The following is a 22,504-nucleotide window of genomic DNA, read 5'->3' as shown; positions in this document are numbered from 1 at the left end:
ATATACTGGCCGATCAATTAATCGGCCAATATATCGTGTGCCTGTCAGCCAGTGAGTACCAGCGATATGTCTGTGAACGACATATCACTTCGGATGTCCTGCACAGCCGATGGCAGGTATATATAGCTGTCCATCGTGCTGTGTGTATGGTCGGTCAGACGATCACCCGTACACTTGCAGCAACCACCGGCCAGATGACAGATGATGGTTGTTCAGTGTGTATGAACAACCATCATCTGCAGATATATCTTTAGATCAGTCCCATCTTGGATGGATTATTGGAGTGTCAATGCAAGGGTGTTGTGTTCACAGTCGCACAACAAAAGCGTAGGAGGCCACGGTCAGGCAGAAAAACTGCACCTGCCATAGGGTTTCGATGGTGGTGTACAATATAAGGATTCACCGATTGATATTACAGCATGTAAGGGCGTTAAAGGTGGGCGTCTCAGTCCTTACACATTTGGCCGCACAAATGACAAAATGTACACAAGAGAAGGAGTTTGTAGGTCATTGTATAAACTTGCAGATGGGACCACCAATAGACGCTGCTGTGTGCGAACACCAATCTACGCTGCTATGTGCGACCACCAATCCACGCTGCTATGTGTGACCACCAATCCACGCTGCTGCATGTGACTCAGAATCAGAGCCAGTATGGTTTCAGACAGATATTTATGTGCATCATAACATGTGAACCCCAGCAGCTTTCTTACAGCAAAGGAAGATGGAAACTGACTCCCAAAAATGTTATAAAACTAAATATATTAATAAGGCATATATATCATTGATTGTGAATTATATACAATTAATCCAAGTCAAATACCAAATAATTATGCACCTTCTTCATCCTGATACTGTAGCTCTGTGTGTCTCAACACTGCTGCTCTCAAAAGAGAATTGTGCACAATACTCAATTCACACCTGACTAGTTTCATTACTGTGCATTTCATATTTATTAAATTTGCCATACCAGATTGCCTATAATAGAAAGAATCAGGCCATCGTTATTAAACGTGACAACAGCACAGTAAATTTCATTATGCAAACATAATTATGTTTAGTGACAACAAAGCTAATTATTAATTCACTTGGCCTGCTAGCAGTCTGTGCAGTTTGGAAGTGCCCTGTAGTTATCACAGACAGAGAAGCACTGTGCAGATGTCCATTAGTCTCCACGCACTGAGCAAAACTGATTAGGAGCAGAATGCAATTTATATTTAGGAAAGCAAAAATTGAGTTATAAATTGCCTTAAACACAGACACACAGACACACACACATACACACACACACAGACACACACACACAGTAGCCAAACTTTAGACCTGTATCACGGTGCATATTAATAATGAAATAATTTAAAGCAACAAAATATGGAGTTATCAAATTAGCACAGAATTTTATTTAGTTTGGGTTTGTAATGAATAAATTAAAAAAAAAAAATACTTGAAAGAATGACATTTTCCAGGGCAATTACTGACTGTAGTACAGAAAATAAACGGATTAGTTTAACATGCAAACATTAAAAACTGACATAATGGTTAAGTTGCTAATACTGAATTTATGTACAACATTTGCACCAAAACAACCAGATACAGTAGTCCTCGCACTCACATAGCTGGTTCTGTGGTACTAACCGAGCCTTAGACCCAGGGATTTCCTGCAATTATTTAGTACAGGTGATAGAGGATAGCAGGGCCGTAACTAGGGTAGTACGACCTGTGCCAATGCACAGGGCACCTCAGGGCAGGGGGCGCTGTTCACGTCTGTCAATTTTATCATTCTCACTTGTAGCTTCATCTTCTTTTATCCCCAGCATCTCCTGGCTGCTCCAGGAGTACCCCCATCTCTTCCCTGACCCCCTTCCCCATGAAGCCATGGCCCTTTTTCAGGTGCACTATCTTAAGTCCCTATTTAAAAAAATGGAGGGGGGTACCAATGCTCTCTCTGGCACAAGGCACCAAAAAGTCTAGTTACGGCTCTGGAGGATAGTATCAAATAGGCCAAACTGCCCCTTTCCAGTCTATAAATTATGAAGCACTTTAGAGCAGTGAACATTGTATTGTATTAAATTCCCATGGGTAAATGTAATAGGCTGCGGCTTTGAGACATCAGCGAGTTCCGTGCTAGACTGCCCGATGTTTTAAAATAGCAGTCTTTTAGCCAGGTTTATTTTGCCTACTAAAAGACTGCTACTTTAAAACATCAGGCAGTCTCGAACGGGACTCGCTGATGTCTCAAAGCCACAGCCTATTACATTTACCCCTATTCTGACATGTCCCGAACATTCTGAAATATGTACTGTGCTGTTTAATGCTGTAAATGGGGTCAAAGGATAGAATGTTTTCTGGAGACTATGGGTGGGATATACTAACAGAAAAATGCAGTCAAACTGAGAAAACAAGGTGTGACCACATTTCCCATATGTATCAAACTCCGGAAAGAAAAACTTTCTGGATCTTGTACCCGATATAGATGTCCTCTATAGATGGCATTGGCTAATTGAAGCCTATGGAATTTTTTTGCATAATTCCGGAAGTCCTCACACTGCATAGGGGACAGCTCTTATCGGCAGAGATGTCCTTTGCGGTTTTATTCGCAAATGTACATGCTAGCAGCGTTTATAAACGTAGCTATGCATATGGTAAGTTGAGTAGTCTTCTCAATAGGCTGTTTTAGCAGGCTGCCACCCCTAACCAGATTTAAAATGGCAAAATGCGCCCTGCGCTACTTGTGCCCTGCCGAAACAGCCTGCTGGGTGTGCAGGGTGCTGCCCCCACCCGCTGGTCACAGTGTCCAGTGGGGGTTGGAGTTGTGGTGCATTCAGGGCCCGTTTAAGGGGGGGGAGGCGATAGGGGCTGTCGTCACGGGCCTTCAAGCACACCTGCCGAAGTGGGGGCGGAGCAAATAAGTCATGCCCCGCCCCCATATCACCCGCAAATCGTGGGATTACGGCACAAGGGGATGGGGCCTAATTATGTAAGGTGCCCGCTTTCATTAGCAACCAACTGCTCCTGCATGTAAGTGTTTATGTGTACTGTTATTATGTGTATGTATGAGTTTGTGTGTATATATGTGTTAGTGTATATGCAGTATGTGTTAGTGTGTATACTGTGTATGTGTTAGTGTGTATATATGTGTTAGTGTGTGTATACTGTGTATGTATAAGCGTGTGTGTTTGTATGCATTCACTGGATATGTGTTAGTGTGTATGTTATATATAAAATGTACGTTTGCTGCATATATATATATATATATATATATATATATCTGCGTGAATGTGTGTGTCTATTCACAGTAAGAAGAGAGCTTGGGGGGGGGGGGGGGGCAGCATCTATTCACAGTAAGACAGGGCTCGACAAATCCCGGTCGCCAGGGAGACCAAATTTTCAGACCTGGCGACTGGATTTTGCAAGGAACACAGAATTCCTTGGCATCCCCATTGCGAATATGGAAAGCCGTGCTGGGATCAAGTGGCTGATCCCAGCCTCGGCACAGCTGCAGGGTCAGGCAAAGGAGACATCCCTGGCCGACGCTAGGATGCGGTTTCTGCACCCAGCGCAGGGTAAGCAGAAGCGACTGGTACCTGGTGAAGGGACCGCCTGGTGAAGGGACCGCCTTCCACGGCTTGCGGTCCAGCAGCCAATAGGAGGCAGACGCAGTGAACAGACGCGTCCTGTATTAGATGACGCTGAATGGGAAATAGCAGTGCGGAGGGGGAGGAGACAAGACCTCCTGAAAAAGAGAGAAGCGCTCCGACGGCTACGGAAGAGGCCAGAAGACGCCGTGAACAAGAGAGAAGACAGGAGGCGCCGGCTGAAAGAAGAAGGAGGCGCCGCTGGCCAGGACGGGCCAGCGGCAGAGGAATGGAGCTGACGACCGGAGAGGACTGCAGGGGTGGAAAGTGAAAGAGCTAAAGAAGCTCCCCCCGCAGCCTCTTCCACCGTAGCAGGTAGGTCACTCTGTGAGGCCTACTATTAACCCCTCCCTAGACCACCAGGGTTGTTGGGCACTAGGCCTGTGGGGTAAATCAGGCAATAGGCCTGTTTGCATATAGGCGGGCACAAGGCCCGGGCTACATAAGGGGCATTAGGCCCAATATAAGGTATCTTACCCAAAATAGGTGAGAGTGACCTGGGCGTTAGGCCCAGGTCACTAAAAGGCAAATAGTGTGGTTTGGGACGATGGTCTGGCTCCTATATTTTTAAGCTGGCTACTAGATTATGAAAAATTTGTCGAGCCCTGCAGTAAGAAGAGAGCTTGGGGGCAGCCCAGCATGTCCGTAAGTGCTGGGCACGGCCCCAAGAATGATGAAAAGGAGGCGTGTCTTAAGGATACACCTCCTTTTCTCATGACCACGCCCCTTTTTGGGTGCACGCAAAAGTGCCCTTTTTACGGGCCGCCGCCCTGGCCGATGCCGGACCTAGAATTAACACTATGGCAGGATGTATCGCATTCAAAATGTATGTGCACTCATTTTCCTACTTCACTAACGCACACACTGAATGTGACCGGCCGTCTCATCCGGAATTGGCCGTACCTCATCTCAATTTGTCCGTCTGTCTGTGTCTCTTAATAAACAATAACTACTGGACATGACTAGTTTAGTTATTTATATTTTTATTGAATTACCGCTTCCTTGTACTTTATTAACTTTGTGTGACACAGTATAACCATTTGCTTCAGCTTTGATATTCAATACTTACTGTATTCATGCTGTCATAACTCCCAACAGTTTGCTTATTTTGGGTTCCAACAATTCTGACAGTTCTACTAATATTGTTACTATATGAAGGAATGAGCTGTAAGTATAACTTTTTATTCTGCTATTATACTTTTCCCTTTATAAATCTTAAAAAATAATTTGATAACTGGCAAAAGATAGATATCTACTTTACCAACAGGTTAGATATATGGACTTTGTGGTCTTAAATGTACCTCCATATAACGCAATCTACCTAGATCAGTATCCTCATCGCTAGTGTACACACAAAGGCGATGTTACGATGGAAACAGATGCTAACACATCACAGCCGCAAGCATAGGAGGCCATAGTCAGACAAAGAAACTACAGCTGCCATAAGACTGGTGCAAGTTTCGATGGTGCCCTTGATGGTGGAGTGTTTGGATGCAGCAATCGATATTACAGCGTGTAAGGATGCTGACAGGCCCTCTGTGGCTTCCTACCTCCCATATATAGTAGCCCTGTCCGCACTTCACAGAAATGGACTAATCACTGCCACTACAAGATCAGTGCGGGTGAGTGCTTCAAATATAACTGCACTTCTGATTGGATACAGGTTGTTCTATTCTCCACTTCAAAATGTATGCGTTTCACATAATCAATGACTGCAACTCCAGCCAAATGCACCCTTAAAACAGTGGCTCACATCCTAAAAGAATTGTACCCAGCAATGCATGTTTTGTAGATTTATTATTATTATTACTACTAGTATTCCCGTGGCAAACATTTCGCCAATTTGAGCTGAGAAAATACATACGGAAAATACTAAAACACTAGATAATGGCTAAATGACATGTTAATAGGACGGAATCGGGTAATAAAAGATGTGTGTGAAACAATTGGCTAAGCGACGCCCTTTTATGGTTTTTTGGGGGTTTTTTTTATTGTAACATTTCGACAATTTGTATGTGCAATGATATATTTGGCCATGGACTTTGAAGCAAAATGGTCCATTTCCAGGGGGCGTTGAAAGCTGAGCCCCTATAGATACAACTGATAATGCACTGTTACTCCGCCTCACTGTCTCCCAGCCTCCCGCCTATCAGCGGCTGCCGGCAGCTCTCGTGGAAAGTAGAGAAAAGAGGTGTTGCTTTCGAGGCGTAAACCTGATGCTTATTGGCTGGGAGTTGCGAGCCTGGAATCCACGTGTTGGATAAAGTAGGTGAGGGAAGAGCCCCCTACGACAGCAACCTAACATGGTGTGCCGCCCGTGCGCCCACCCTCATTATGTAATAGCTATGTCATGCAGACAGACTGCCAATCAGGAGCCGAACTAGGCAGAACGTAAACAGTGTCCGCACATGGCTAGGGCGCCGGGTCCATGTGAGAGCACAGACCACCAGTAGTGTGTGAGAACAGCATCCGGCGGTCACCCCTATCCCGCTTCACATTAATATTTTAATTAGTCTTTGAATTCAAATTCAAAGAGCGTTCCGGACAAAGGGACTAAGCAAATATAGACTATTATTATTATTGAGTAAACAAACAAGTCCAACAGGAGGGATACAGAAATAAAGAGATAAGAGAAGGACAAGGTATATATAGACATACTAGCTGCCTAGATTGTTTTTTTTTTCCTCTCTCCTGTTCTTTCCTCCGGTCTCTCGCTTTTCTCCTCTATTTACAATGCCCGCCCCCCTCTTAGAGCAAATGTGCATACACTGTAAAATTTGTTCTTAATGCAGTCAAATTTTTTGCGCATCTTGCAATAGAATAGGTTTCTAAGGAATGTTTTTCATATAAATGTCAAACTTCTTGTTGTCAAGGTCATTTAAGTATAACTGGTAAGTTTACTATGTAGTGTATGCAATTTCTCCCTGCGGTCCTTATTTTAAGACTAGACTTTGCTTTATAATTCACAACTGCAGATTTTAGGGTATGTTTACACCAGGGGCAGCCAAACTATAAGTCCCATTCCCTGCTGGAATCCTGCCCCCTTGTCCAGGATTCCTCCAAACAGCTCTGTATGGAATTCGGAGGTGATATATATCTGTTGCTGTGCACCTCAACGTGACCCTGGCCAGCCTTTTTAGGGCATGAGGGTGGCTCTGCATTGGCATATAAGGGCATGAGGGTGGCTCTGCATTGACACATAAGGGTGGCTCTGCATTGGCACATAAGGGCATGCCAATGAGGGCTCTGTTCATTCAAAGGTGCATGACAGAGTGGGCTCTGAGGCTGGCATACAAATGGGGTGACTGAGTGGGCTCTGTGTGGCATATTACCGGTTGGGCGCATTATTGTCTGTCATATGAATTTGGGCATTATGGTGTGGTAGATTATCAATTGGGGGCATCACTGTGTGCCATATTACCAATTGGGGCATTACTGTGTACCATATGAATTTGGGGCACAGATGTGTTGCACATTATGAGTTTTAGCTTAATAATTTTAGAATCTTGTTCAGCGTGCCATGGTTTGGAAAAGGTTGAATATATCTGACATATGAACATAGTTGCGGTTTATGCTGAATACATCACTTTTATTTAGCAGTTCGTTCAGCTGTGATCACTGACTGTAGGATGGCAACTGCAAAAAAAAGCAGAAAGTTTGACAGGGAATGTGATGAAAAATACATTTACTTCAAAATGTTTATAATAGTGTTTAGTGTTTCTTAAAATAAGATCTTATCAACAAAAAGACCCTTACCTAATGGCTGGGAGGCAAACCACGAGAATACATTTTGTGGCCCTAGGCTACACAAACATTTTTTTAAATGTACTCAAAGCACTGACGCCTCAGATATGCTTCTAGAAAGATCGCCATTCATTTGAATGCATTCTAAACAGGAAGCAATCATTACGTACAGGCTCCTTGATGTGACATGAGAGAATAAAAAGCTATGGCATTTAAATAAAGGGATATCCAATGTTGTCCTAATAAAGGCTGCCCTGGGCTCTGCTGCAGATACTGTGGAGGAAGACGGCTTCAGATGAAACACTATTATACTACTTCCCTTCAGGGTTTGGGTTTCCTCATTGGAATCCATGCTACCTTCTTCAGATCAAATGAAATAGAATATCTCGGGAATTAAAAACACTACACAAACGAGAGCATGTGATCAGTCCTCAGACACGAGCTAAAAGGAATCATGCACATGTGTTTATTTTGTCACCTGCTAGGGATATTTATTTATAACTGTTACTTCCCTTTATCAAAGACAACTAATCCCCAAAAGTGACTCACTGGTAAATCTTAGGTGGTTAAATGGATTCAATAAATGCAACATAAAATATTCACTTACACAAGACATATGTTCACGGTAACTTCTCCCTCTCTGCTGTGTGATGTTATATTAAATGATGTTACCGGGCAGATTGCAAATATTCACTCCCTCCAAGGAGCAGATCCGACAAGTCTCCGCACACTGGGCCTGATTCGGAGATGAACACGATGCCGATTTTTATGCAATGAGCAATTTTTTGATATTCAGAGTCGCACTGCGCATGTGCTGCAATTATCTTGCGATCCCACACGCACAGAGAACAGTGGCGTCCCTCCCCACGGTTTCAAACGGTGCGGGGAGATATGACGCTGTACGAGCGGCTGCCGACTAGGGGACGTGGTCTCCGGGCAGGGAAGCGTAGTCGCCCGGGAAGGGACGTGGCCCTGTGTGCAGTGCCGGCTCCCTCACAGTGTCAGGACCAGAGTGCTGCACATAATGCTACAGTGCAGCACCCGGCTCCTGTCACCTAGGGGAGTATGCACTTTGGAGTCACCCCTCGGTGACAGAGAACCGATTCGCAAAGACAGTGACATGTAGTTAGTGTTTGGGGGAGATAACAAAGGGGTGGTTTAGAAAAACGCAGGTGTGTGCATAAGTTAGCCATTGCGATCTCCAACGCAGCATGAGAGCTGCAGTTAAGACAGGTCAGACCTTCCGCAAGGGCTGCATGGCTGGTCGATGTGACCGATATTTACGCTGGTAAGCCATATCAGATGCAGATGAGAAGGCAGCAGTGGGCGTCACTATGCGCGGGTAAGTTTTAGAACTATTATATATTTGCAGCTGTGGTCTGTGCTAAATCGCATCTGTGATTGCATTAGCATCCATCTTTGAATCAGGCCCACAGTCTGCGCAGGTGGGAGAAGTGTGGTAGGGAAAGACTATACAAGAAGGGAACACAGAAAACAAGTAACTAGCAAACATTAATTGGAGAAAAAAAAAATATATATAATGCATTTATTTAACTTACAGTATGTGCCTAACCTATTGAATTTGCAACCAGTTTATCTCCCTTAAACTGGGTACACACTGAGCGATGTGTACACAGCTATGTCAGCCCGACATATCGGATCCTGTGTACATATCAAAGCGATGTAATGAACAACGGAACGATCACTTGTTCCATCCTTCATTACACTGCATGGCGCCACACGCCATATCCTCAGGGTTCATGTGCAGCACATCAAACCTGACGATTTTGCATGCGACTGCTGGGGCACGCATATCGTGCATACACACTGCATTAATTGTGGCTCCAACTTGCCCAAATCAGAACAACATCGCTCCAGTGTGTACCCTGCTTTACTGTACAACATCACAGTTGCTGCTCTTTATTCATTGTAAAAGAACAAGAATTTACAAACCAGATAACCACAAACGCATTACAGCCCGGAACACATACTTACCTACACTCCCGCATCTGGCAGGAGACTCCCGGCTCACTGCAGAGACTCCTGCTGCCCCGAGAAGTTACACAATGCTCTCAGATACTAAAGGGGCCGGCCACCGCACCGCAGAGTTATGGGTAGCAGTGTCCTTACTTAGCTGAAAGCTCTACCCCGGCTCCAGCACTAACACCAGCTCCTCGTCCTCCTCTGCGCATCAGCACTGGTCCGGAGCAACAGCCAGCTAGCGGAGGCCAGTCGCAGCCCACCAGCAGCAGCAGCTTCTCACCGCGGTTCATCAATACAAATAGATGCGGCGGGGGTGGCGCAGGTCGATCGGACACAGCACAGCAGACATAACATGGAGCACAGCCGTGATCGGAAGAGTCAGCAAGACAGAGGAGCAGAGTAACCAGGGCAGGAAGGAGAAGGTAAGTGGCCAGTGTGTGTATGTGTGTGCTGGCGGCAGTCACCAGCATAGCGCCTCTGCCACCCTGACTGCGCCCAATCATCCTCTGCCAGTCCCTAATAGCGGTGTAAGTGCCCTGTAGTACATTTTATGGAATCTCCTTGCCTGGCTCCATCTGTCATACCCCCGGTTATTGGCCATCTGCTGGGCACTGTCATTTCTATTTCATGGGCACATTGCCTCTCTGACTGCCCCTGTAACTTATGTGATCTGCCATTACATTCACTGATCTCTGTATGCACGCTGCAGGCTCTTACTCCAGCAATGCTCAGGTTGGCCTGTATTAATCAGTCACTCTGTAGGAGTCATACAGCATTGGAGATATTTCTCCTGTTTTAAAAATGCACCTGTCTATGTCCATCCTGTGTTTTCTGAGTATACAGTGCTCATTTATACCCGCTTTCTGCTCAAACTGTCTCATCATCATCATCACTGAAGAGACACCCATACACACACACACACACCCCTCCCCCTGGAGCATGCTGCACTTAAAACTTTAGTTTTCCCCTGCCACTGCAGAACACTGTCCTGAGTGGCAATAAATATGTCCATAGGTGGAGCTAGATACGCCCTATGGGCGGAACATGACAACATCCCTGAACAGCGCACCGCGATTTGCGCAGCGCATTGTACTACCAACTATAATTTCCCTGAAACTAGTTTTCAAAAGTAGACAAGCATGCCAAAACACCATTAGTTAAAATCCCCATTCAGGTTCATACTAACAATCGATAGGAGACATTTTTTTTTCCCTATACCACAAAGTTCTAGATGTGATACACCAGAAGCAGAAGGTAGAAGGTAAAACACTGTAGTTTGGATGCTGACAAACTTTTATGATGCTATTTCCTTTATGTAAACTATTCTTGTAAACTATTTTTAATATAAATTTGTTCAACATTGTGTAACTCACTACCAATAATACTTTCAGCCGCTTTAACCATACGGTCTACAGCCCATGATAGTACTATTCCCATATCAAACTGGAATACAGTAGATTAACACACTCTCAATGCCTCAGTGGTAAAAAAAAATCACCAAATGCCGTCAATCTCCTCAAACAATATAAACACCTAGTGAAGTGGGCAGGATGGAGAGATTTTATGGGGAATTTGTGGGTAATTTAGTCCCGCCCCTCCTCACGGACCCGCAAATCACGGCCTTTTCCCATGAAGGGGAGGGACCTAATGATGCCTACCATCCGGCTCTGCCCCCCCCCCCCCCCCAAAGCTGTCAGCATCATCTCCTCTCCAGGCTGGAATGTCTGTAATTACAGTATGTTGTAACATATTTTCTTATGTGCAACATGTCAACAATACATACTTCCTGGCTATATTTATCTTATTTATTACTGGACATGATAGTAGTCAAAATAAGTTATCTTAAATGCACCATAGAGAATCGAAGAAAGAAAACATATGAAATAATGTCACCAAACTGTGCAATGCTAGAAAAAAATTAAACTAATTTATTTGCCATTAGCATCCATGTACAATAAAATCCTATGGCAGACCTTACATTAGTAAAAGTGATTATCCTTGACCAGAGCAATTAAACAAGGCATTCTACAATTAAATTAATTGACCAAAGACTATTTTATAGACCACTCAATAGTTAAATGCCATGTGTAATATCTTTGAGAGGTAGGTAGTTCATTAAAAAGCTTAAAAGCACCTTATTACTAGAGATGTGCGGGTCGGTTCTCCAGAAATCCGAATCTACCCAAATTTCGTGAATCAGATCCAAATCACGGTTCTAATCTCCTGAGTCGAGGTTCTGATCTTCCAGCAGTTCGGAATTTGGATTTTAAATCCAAATTTTGGGGTTTGGATTGCAAAATTTACATGATTTTAAAAAAATGTTGTCTATTTAAAAAAAAAAAAAAAAGGCCCAGATACAAAACACTTGAGGGTGGTGTTCCAAAACACGCAGATGAATCTAGATCCAACACATGGGGGTCAGCGCACATCTCTACTTATTACCTATTTGACAAATATGATCTAAAATTTACAATATATAATTTAATTCAACCAGTGAATTGAAAGGTAAAAGAAAACACATTTTGGCAAATTGTAATAATAGTGGGCCAAGAACCCTGACGTTAACCTGCAGCTATTTGTTACTTTGTATATGAGCCAGAAATATATACTTAAATGAAAACATAAAATTACCTCAATTTACAATTTTAAATATAATGTAAATATCAGTTAAACATAACTCTTATTTTCCATAAACTTACATGTTTCTTATTATGCTTTTTTTATTATATACACTGTACAGAGTGTGCTTTTTATTACACAGGATACACATCAAACTTGCAGTAAATGCAAACTTATAAAAGGTAACATTGAAGAATCTTAACCTCACAATAGCAATACTTTATGAATGTACTGTTATAACAAACCTTCATTATGCGAATGTAATTGCTTTCACTCCATAACTGTTTAAAGAATTGTATTTAGTAAATAGAATGTTAAAAAAATATCCTGTTATCATAATTATACAGTAAAAAACAGAATATATAAATGTGATGCTTTGTTTTCCAATAAAACAACATACATCTGTTGCAGAAGAAAAGTAACGAAAATAAATTACATAAACATTATACCCAAAAAGCTCAGTAATGTGTACTGCTGTAGAATCGGCCTGGCCAACCTGTCACTCTCCAGCTGTTGTGAAACCACAAGTCCCAGCATGCCCTGCCACAGTTTTAGCATTGTGGCATGGCATGTTGGGACTTGTAGTTTTGCAACAGCTGGAGAGACAGGTTGGCCAGGTCTGCTCTAGAATGTAAGCTCTCAGGGGCAGGGCCCTCTACCCTATGTCTCATTTCTGTCCAGTCTGTCCTCCTCATGTGTTGCTGTCATACTGTATCTTATGCAGAATTGTTCCTGTATTCTGTGGGATTAGTTCTCCTAATTGCAACCATGCCTTTAGTATTACTGCTCATCTGTATCTATGTATGCTCACTTTACTCATAAATGGCTTTATTTGCATGACTTGCTATGAGTTAGCAGAGTAGCTAACTCATAGCGGTTTGTCCATAGTAGAATTCTTTATTTTTAATTCACTTTTTTTTTTCCATTTTGTAAATGTATACTGTCCTTCCCCTAACCTATGGTACTGCAGACACTTTGTGGAGAATTATAAATAAAGATAATAATAAATCTCTTGGATCAGAAGAACAGTGTTCCACAGGTAAGTACAATGACGGATTTGGTCTTAACATGGTGAATCCTACCCAATACTAGATTTAGGAGCCTATATATCAAGCTGGTTTGTCATAACATTAGGCAGAAATTATTTTTTTATATCAATTTTATGTATCACCGCTATTTAACAAAAGCCTAATGCAGGAGATTTCACAGAAATCTCCTACAAAAGGCAAACTACCGCTGCAGACCGCAGTCTCCATTATCATCAATAGGAACAATGACCTGACCCGTATGTACCAAACTCAGAAAAACAAATATTTTCAGAGTCCAGTCGGTTTACACCATCCTCAGATGGCGTAAAATGATTTACACCTGTGAAGGCATATTCAGCGGAGAGGGATCTAATAATCTCTCACCCGCAGCCTCTGGAAACTGACACTGTGCGCATACTGCGAGCGATGGGGCTCCGGTGTAATGCGCAACAGTCCGTCTGAGCATGTGCCTGACACAGGGACTCGGCAGTGCCTGGGAGGCTTCGCTGAAGCCTGTGTTTCAGTGTCCGGTCCCCATTGTCGTCAATGGGGACCGCATCGCTATCGCCATCTAGAGGTGGCAAGAACGATACTGTGAGAAAACAGCATTGATTTTAGATTACTACGGTTTGTTAAATACAGAAACGAGGACATAAGACCTTTAGCGAGCACTACAGGGGTTATGCTTAGTTGATAAATGGGGGCCTATATTTTTTTCTCTCTTATTTGTGTAAATAGATGAGCACACCTATATTTACATACACGGACAATAATTTAAAAAAAAAGAGCTTCTTTAATTCTGAAAAGTTGTTTGCAACTGCATTACAACAGTACTCAAAGAAATGTCAAACATTTTAATCAATACCCTTAAATGAAACTCTGGTTGTAGTACAATACTCCTATTTACATGATCACGCAATTCCTATCTATTTACGGCCAATCAGCATCATTTATTGTGATCCCCCTAGCAAGTTATATAGTTATCATCTCCATAACAGTTGTTGTCCTTTTTTTTGGACAATATACAATAAAGCTACCTTACCTCTTATTGAGCAAAATGCACAGCGGTAATTAATCAGCCCCTGCCAGAGAAGGGTTGTATAACATTAACCCGTGTCACCGAGGCAGCTGTGCATTCTAATTGCCTACTGCCACACAGTCAATAAGTGAAGCTTTGCTTTGGGAGTTTCAGGCACCTAGTTACTTTCAGAGCTGAAACGAATATCAGCCATAAAAAGAAAAAAAAAAATCTGTATATTAACACTGCCAGCCACAGATCAGCAGATCGCTGAAGGACTTAAATATAATTTCTCCGAAGTTTAGTTTAAAAAGACTAAGGGCCCTATGTATCAAGCTGATTTTTACATAAAATTATGCAGAAACTGCAGTTTCTGCATAATTGTATGTATTGTTCCTATGTACTAATAGCACAATGCAGGAGATTTCACAGAAATCTCTGGCAGACTGCTAATTAGCACTTCAGGTCACAGTACCCATTATCATCAATGGGGACTACGATCTGACCCCTATGTACTAAACTCCAAAAAAGGAAAGCTTTTCGAAGTTTAGCCCCGGTAGCTTACACCATCTTCAGTGTAAACTGCTGTAAGCCTACGGAGGCTCCAGGGGCAGGAGAGAGTTCTTTCGATCTCTGCCCAGCAGCCCCTGGGGAGCTCCGGAAGCTGATGCTGTGCGCAAGAGCAGTGTCAGCTTCCACTGGAGAAGTATTTCACTTCTGTGAAAGACTTCTACAATTTGCCAGGGATATAACTCACAGGGACAGTAGTTACCGCAACCGCTGTCCCTGCGAGTTCCCCTTTGTACACGACAGGGATATTTCTATAAATAATTAAAACATCCCCAGCAACATGGATAGATAATAATCGGGGCTGGCACATGATAATTAGTACATAGACCCCTAAAAGACAAATGTGATCACAAAGACAGCTACACCCATTCAGATTTGGGGGCCTATTCATAAATTTCATAAATAATCGTGGCACTATGTACTAACTGTAACACGCAGCTCTATCCACTGTCAAATTACATCACTGGCATATTGGAGGAGTTTTTCACTTTTGTGAAAGACTTCTTCAAGGGAATCTGACACTGCGCATGCGCATAGTTTCAGATTTAGGAGCTGGACGCAGGCTGCGGGAGAGGGATCGTAAGATCCCTCTCCAGCAAGATTGCCTCTATAGGTATAAAGCAGTTTACGCCACCTGAGGATGGCGTAAACCTAGGGGCCACACTCCGAATAGCATCGCTTTCGGAGTTTGGTATGAAGGGGTCAGACCGTAGTCCTCATTGATAATAATGGGGGCTGAGGTCTGCAGCTCTAATTAGCCTATTGCAGGAAATTTCTGTGAAATCTCCTGCATTAGGCTGTTAGCACATAGCAACAATTCATACAATTATGCAGAAACTGCAGTTTCTACATAATTTTATGAAACTAATCCTTGATAAACATGCCCCTTGGTCAGTCAATGTAGTAATTCCTAATGAAAACCGACAGCCAGTGCACAATGTGTGACTGCACTCTGAGGAATCAAAACAGAATTCAGTTAAATAGGAATTGGGTGCCTATGTATTAATAATCACAGTAGTGCCACGATTATTAACAGTCTGTTTTGCAACAGACTTTTTAACTTTGCCCCCACTATGTACTATAGGTACTAACTAACTCACAGGGACAGTGGTGGTGACAACCGCTGTCCCTGCGAGTTACTTCCCCGGGGTATTGGAGGAGTCTTTCACATTTGTTTATCAATAAATGTGGCACCATGCAGACCTAGGGTAACAGATTATTCCGCAACCCTGCTGCAAGAAGGACTAGCAGCCAGGTGCAGCAACAGCTATACAGTGGTGGACATTATGGTGGCAGTATGAATCTGAGCAAACTGCCATTCAGGGCCTTATTCAGAGTTAACACTATACAATCCTTCATACAATATATCGTTCCATCGCAGTTTGGGTTGATATATCATATGGATCACAGCAGATGAGACAATGCAATGAACGACGCCATGCTGCTACATGCAGAATTTAACAATATAGTGCACCGTCGTACATCAGATTGTGCAGTGTGTATGGTGCACGCAATGTATCGCTACATCAAGTTGTTCCGTCACTGGGTACACACATCGTATTGTATGTATCCAGCTTTAGGAGCAAATCAAAAAAGTATCAACTTGCACCTTGGTCATGTGCAGGGGCAGCAGATATAAAATGTGCAGAGAGATATATAGGGCCGTATTCAATTTGAGGCGAAAAGACCGTTTCGGCGAAAAAGTATCGCGGATGATGTCATTTCGCCAGGCGGAAACTTTTTGCCGTATTTAATTTGTAAGACTTTTCCGCCTAGGCGATAAGTCAATGCAATGGTGCCGGCAGAAAAGTTTCACCTCTGAATAGCAGGCGGAAAAAAGTGCAGAATTGGGGTTTTGGGGTGCAACATTGCAGGAACCCCCGTGCAGCCTTAAGACAGTCCCCCAAAGGTAAACGGCGTAAAAAAGTCTAAAAAACACTTAAGAACACCCCAGAAAGTACTTTCGTTTTGGGGGTGACAAAAAAAACAAAGTTGGGGGACAAAGTTAAAAACTAGCGAAATAGACTCCAGGGGGGTCCCCAAGTATGCCCCAGATGTTTTTTTGATTGCAGGAGCTTGCGGCAGGTGGATTTTTCACGATTTTTAAAACTTCACTTTAGCAACTTTTAACTATGCTACCCCCAATTTTCAGGTACCCCAAATTTGCTGAGACTAGTTATTTTCACAAAAAAACCCTGCTAAATGCTATTCTTCACCACTTATGCAAAGACGCTAATTAGAACATTTAAGTACCCCAAATACCTTCAGCAGGCCTATTCGGGAGTATCCATAGTGGTCCCCCCATGTTAATGCATCTTTTGGGGGGTGTCAGGCTGATTTTCCCAAATCTGACAGGACATTTTGCCTGTTTCAGTTTCGCCGGGTGCTGTTTACGCGTCCTTTGAAATTGAATAGGGTGAAAAGCGGGCACGCGGAAGGCGTTTTCTCCAAAACCACGCGATGTAGGTGGAAAGTCCGGCAGGCGAAAAGTCCGGGTCTTTGCGCCTCAAATTGAATATGGGCCATAGTTGGGAAGAGCTGTGTCTTAGCTGAATTCTTATGTTCAGTAAAAAAATAAAATAAAAACATGCTGCCCAGTATTTGTTTGCTGATATTTTCCCTGCATGCAAAAAAAAACAAACTAACTGCATTTGCAATCCACCATGGTTTGCTCAGGGAGAAAACTGCTTCTGGTTTGCTCCTTTTAAAAAAAAATAATTGCTCTTAACAGAATCAGGTCATCAGCCTTTTTGTATCCTGAAGAAATAACTACTCAAAAGGTTCTGAAACGTTGATAAAGCAAAACGGGTCTGTGACTGTTTTTTACAAGCCATATTGAGTGTCAACTTCACCTGCTTACTGTTTATTCCTTTCCCTGCACGGAAGAGTAATTGGGAAGGCACCAGACCAAGTAACCCGCTCGAAGCAAAGGAGTGCCGGCTCTTTGCATTTGATAAATAAATTATTCATATTATACACACACAAGCTTTCCAACGCTCATCCTAACCCACTAACTCCCATGTTCCTTCCTCACAATCCAGCCCGTCTGTGTCGCCTCTGTTTGCTTGCCCCTCCCCTTTACAAAGTAAGCTCTCACAAGCAGGGCCCTCTTCCCTCATGTGCTTCTCCTTCCCTTACTTATACTTTAATTTACAACAGCACCTAACAATTGGTTGCTGACACCCTGCTGCGTATTTACGTGTTATGCAGTCATGTTCATAAATCATGTATTTGTCCTGCGTTGTTTGTACTGGTAATAACTGTTTTTCTTGTGAGCTCATTTGTTTATGTTATTTGTAAGGCGCTGCGGAACCCTTGTGGCGCCATATAATAAAGGATAATATATATACACACACACAGTATGTCTGTATAATATATATATATATATATTCTCCACTAGTATACATGAGCCCTATCTTTTCATTTGTTAAGTGTATACTGTTATAATCGTGATATTTTATCTTTGTGTACTACATGGTAACTGACCTTATGAAATAGTACGATTTAATAGTTAATATAACCACTCTGTTTCATTCCATGTTGTAACAGCTTACACTTTAGGCATTTATTATACCGGTCACGCCTACTATTGGCATGTACAATGCTCTGTTCTCAGTCTCTCTGTCATCGCTTCTCTCTCACATTTCTGAAATCGTTTTACTGTCTGATATTTTTTCCTTACCAAGTATTTCATAGAATTATCCTTATTTAAATTGATTACAATCTCAAATTAATTTATAGAATAACTTTTGCACTACAAAAAACTAAATTAAAATATATTCCTTTAGATGTCTCCATCTATAATGTGCCACTCTCACTGCAATGCCAATTATGGCATGGGTAAAGAGGACAGTATAGAGAAGTAGTACTGGCCATCTGAGTGAGCTGCATGGTAAATGTATGACTTCAGTCCAATAAACGCTGTTCCTCCGATGCTCCACCATGGAATATATGGAAGCCACTAGCTGCCAATGCATTCCTTTAAAGTGTACTCATGAATCACAGCAGTATGGCTGAAATCACACCAAGCTTAGTACATACATCCCTTACTGTTACTGTACACTTATCACTACATGACCTTGCTCTGGACACGTCCTTCTCCAGTCTGTTGTTTAGACTACAGACATGGAGCCGTAATGCGGGAATGTGCAAATCACTCACAACCAGGGAGTCATTTCATTTGTATTTAATGTACTAATCACTGACTCAAGAAGGAAAGTGTACTGTAAAACTGCATTGGTGTACAATAGCTAACGTACACTGTAAAGGCTTTGTACAAACATATGCAGATAAAAACAGTAAAGATACAAAATATATATACAAAGTATATGTTTATTGAAAGCTAGAAATAAGCATCTGCATTGAGGATATCACACGAGAAGTTGGTGCTAGAGTAATTTTCTGGGGTTATCTGTTGTAAATAGTTACATTTTCTCTCTTTTAGTGAATCTTTATTATCTTTTATATGTACTACAGAAACAATCAAGAACATGTTTTTAACAGAAGAAAAGGTAAAATAAGGTAACAATCTATATGCCAAGCCGCAATTTATTTATTTTTTAGATGGCAAAATTTTTTTACGATTAACCCATTTAAGAAATTATTCACCGCAACAGTAAGGAAAAAAAAAGGGGGTTAAAGGTCTTAAGTACATTTATATGAACAAATAGTCAGAGACTAAACTACCCAATAGATATAATTTACAGGAAAAGAGAAAATGTCACATTTTATGAGCATGTAATACACCACGTAGTCTCCTTCAGATCAGAAATAGTTAAAGTCCCCATACATGTTATGTCAAGCAGGCTTTCAGCGCAAAATCAGACAAGTGTGAATAGACTCCTAATCAACAATACAAAACCATGCAACTCCAGCCACTTTCTACTAGAGCACTGCTGAGAGTGATTATTAAAATGAACTGTCACACTGCTGTCATGAATTTTTATGTCAAGGTTTCCCAAACTTGGTCCTCAAAGTAGCTTGAGGATCATCTTTCCAACCAGCCGACTAGTTGGCTGGATGGAATGAAAATCTGGTAATGCATGGGAGCAAACGACAATTGTCTGTGTGCTCCCAAATGTGAAAACAGTCATTCAAACAAATTGGTAAAAAAAAAACACACAAATTTAACCAACTTGTTGATTGCTCCCATACATTACCAAATTTTCATGCCAAATAGTCAACTAGTTGGCTGGTTGGAAAGATAATCTTTAGCTGTGTGGCCTTCTTAAGAGTCCAGGTTTAAGGATATCCATGCTTTGGCACAGATGGTATAATTCAACTGATTGAGCTACTAAGTAAGTCATCTGTGCCTATGTATGGATATCCTTAAAACCTGGACTGTTACGGTGTCTTGTGGACAGAGTTTGGGAACCACTGATTTAGGTGATATCCTGAAGTACCCATTATAACGGTGACAAGATCAAATCTTAACGGGGGCAAAGTAACAAGAGTATTAAAATATAAATATAAGTTTGGTTTATAAAGTGAAAAAAAACTTTATATTTCTGGAGCTTCCCAACCCTCAGATCAGACAGATTATTTATTTTTAAGATCAATACATATTTTTTCCCCTGATTCTAAAGCAATAGTACAGAACTAACAGAAGCATACATCTACCTATCATGTGTGGGACAGGTAGTCACCTGAAAGTCATGTTTGATAATTTAGTATAGTGGTAGCTGGTATTAAAGAATCTGTCCAGCTTGTCTGCTTGCTTCCATACATCACTCATCGTGGAAGACTTCACAACTACAGTGATCAAGGAATAGTCAAATTTACTTTTGAGTTATTTGTTGAAGTGTTATTAGGTATATTGCTTACAGAAAGTGACCTTAGCATCTGCAAAGCAACAAGCAAAATAAGAAGTACAATGAAACAAAAGGCCACAACTACCTGAAGAAAAGTAGTACCTGATCATAAGATGTAACAAATCTATATAATAATCATTGCGCGTGTAGTATGAAGTGCAAAACTCATTCAAAGTAACAGTACATCTGTACAATAGCAATAAGACAGGTCTGAGTATTACTACTTCCCTCATCTGCCGTATGTCTGCCCAGTGCCCAGCCAGTGATGCATGTCACAGTGTCCCCCCTTCTACATGACTGGCAGCAGCTGGGGAACAGATGGGCACATGGAGGGGCGTCCCTTACCTGGGTGCAACATACTTTGGAAATAGAAGATAACCAGGATGAAGGATCCCAAGCAAGTGACCAGCACCATCCTGCACATCCGATTCATCCTCATGATCTCCATCAGAGCCTGCTTCATAGCTGCGGCGGCCGGCTGGCTGGGGTGGGAGGCAGGTGGCGTGCGGCGGGGCAGACAGCAGCCGGTCTGCTGTAGGTAGGGTGTGGATGGCGCACTGTGGGCTCCGTGCACGGAAACTTGCTGTGGATGATGTGCTGCCGGGAGGGCTGTGTGCATGTATCTTATGCATGTATACAGGGAAGCATTGGAATCACGGTCTGTGTATATAGGTGCTCCTGCGATCACATTACTCTATGCTGTGAGTAAATAATCTCTTATGATTGGCCGGTCCCAGTGCTGTGCTCAGTATCTGGATATATGGATTTATTTATTGTGGTGTTGTGTGTTTGCGGCGTGATGCTGACTCCGGGCTGTTGGCATGCAGTTGATATGATGCTATGGTCCTGTGTGCTGGCTCTGATGCTCTCGTCTTGTGCCTTGGTGATGCTCTGGCTGCCTGCATGTATGTGAGAGCAGCTAGGAGCACAGCTGGAAGGAGGATGGTTACTCAGTCAGTGGCAGGAGAAGGGGGAGGTTGAGATGGGGATGGGAGCAGCTGCCAGTGCCGCACACCGTTCACAGGCTTAGCTGCTGCCTCTGACAGTGACGAAGCCTGACGCCAGGCAGCACATGTGGCTCCTCCCTCTTTTGTTTCTCTGGCCATACGAACTTAGCTGCTGCACTGCCACCTGCTGGCCGCCGGTTATAACTACACCTCACCACCCTATTTTCTGTGCGTTCCCCAGCCAACTATATAATAAAGATTCACTTTAAAAGTAGATTAATTGCTATAAACTATAATTAAGGGCCTCTTCTTTTTTATGCCTTGTTTTAAACCGGACTTTAGACTTGCTGCGACTGGTCTTGAATGGGTTCAAACCATACTTGCCAACTCTCCCTGATTGTCAGGGAGACTCCCTGAATTAGTAACAATCTCCCTGACTCCCTGAAGGCTCCAGCAGACTCCCTGATTGCACCTTACCCCCATTATGACGCTGTATATATATATATATATATATATATATATATATATATATACATTCAAATAGTATAATTTCCCTGTATTCGTTAAAAGGCACAATGATCCCTATGGCTACAAAAGTTTTCCAAAAAGTATCAGTTTGTTTTCATCAACAAATAGATCTTACTAACTGCTTTGGGGCTCATTTACATTTGGATGTAAGTGAGTTTTATGACACGCCTCTCATATGTAGTAGTACACGCCCAGTTTACGCCACGCTGATAGGTGTTGTTTTCACAATCTGCCTGAAATGCTTTTGCAAAAGTAGGCAAGTATGGTTCAAACCTGCAGAAAGTAGAGGGTATATTTACTAAAGTGAGAGTTTTTAGAAGTGGAGATGTTGCCCATAGCAACCAATCAGATTCTACTTCTCATTTATCTAGCTAGCACCAGTAGATACTAGCTATAATCTGATTAGTTGCTATGGACAACAACTCCACTTCTAAAAATCCACACTTAGTTTAGTAAATATACCCCCTGTCAATGTTACTGCAGTGGACATGCAGTCATAACAGAAGTGCACTAAGGTTGTGAGGTGGGCGTGTAATCACAAACTCAAACAAACATGGCCACCACAAAGTCTCAAATGCAGCCTCCTGAAGGGGTTTGACTTGTGGCAGCACTGATCATGGAG

At 42.4% G+C, this 22,504-nt stretch overlaps 1 protein-coding gene across 2 annotated transcripts in view; it reads right to left on the bottom strand.

The window, feature by feature from the left end:
• Positions 1-21,433, bottom strand: part of CHST11 (carbohydrate sulfotransferase 11) — a 291,985-nt gene extending 270,552 nt beyond the window's left edge. The window contains exon 1 of one of the 2 annotated variants that reach the window (XM_088454346.1): positions 20,753-21,433. In XM_088454346.1, the coding sequence (XP_088310472.1) occupies positions 20,753-21,026 (274 nt within the window). In that variant the 5' untranslated portion in view covers positions 21,027-21,433. The remainder of the gene's footprint in view (positions 1-20,752) is intronic. The other variant, XM_088454347.1, reaches the window with a different exon arrangement.
• Between the last annotated feature and the right edge of the window lie 1,071 nt (positions 21,434-22,504).

Source organism: Taudactylus pleione, unplaced genomic scaffold, assembly GCF_031769625.1.
Source record: "Taudactylus pleione unplaced genomic scaffold, aTauple2 ptg000040l, whole genome shotgun sequence".
Classification (NCBI taxonomy): domain Eukaryota; kingdom Metazoa; phylum Chordata; class Amphibia; order Anura; family Myobatrachidae; genus Taudactylus; species Taudactylus pleione.
Note: the sequence above shows the minus strand (reverse complement) of the source record. Positions and strands in the feature narration are given on the sequence as shown.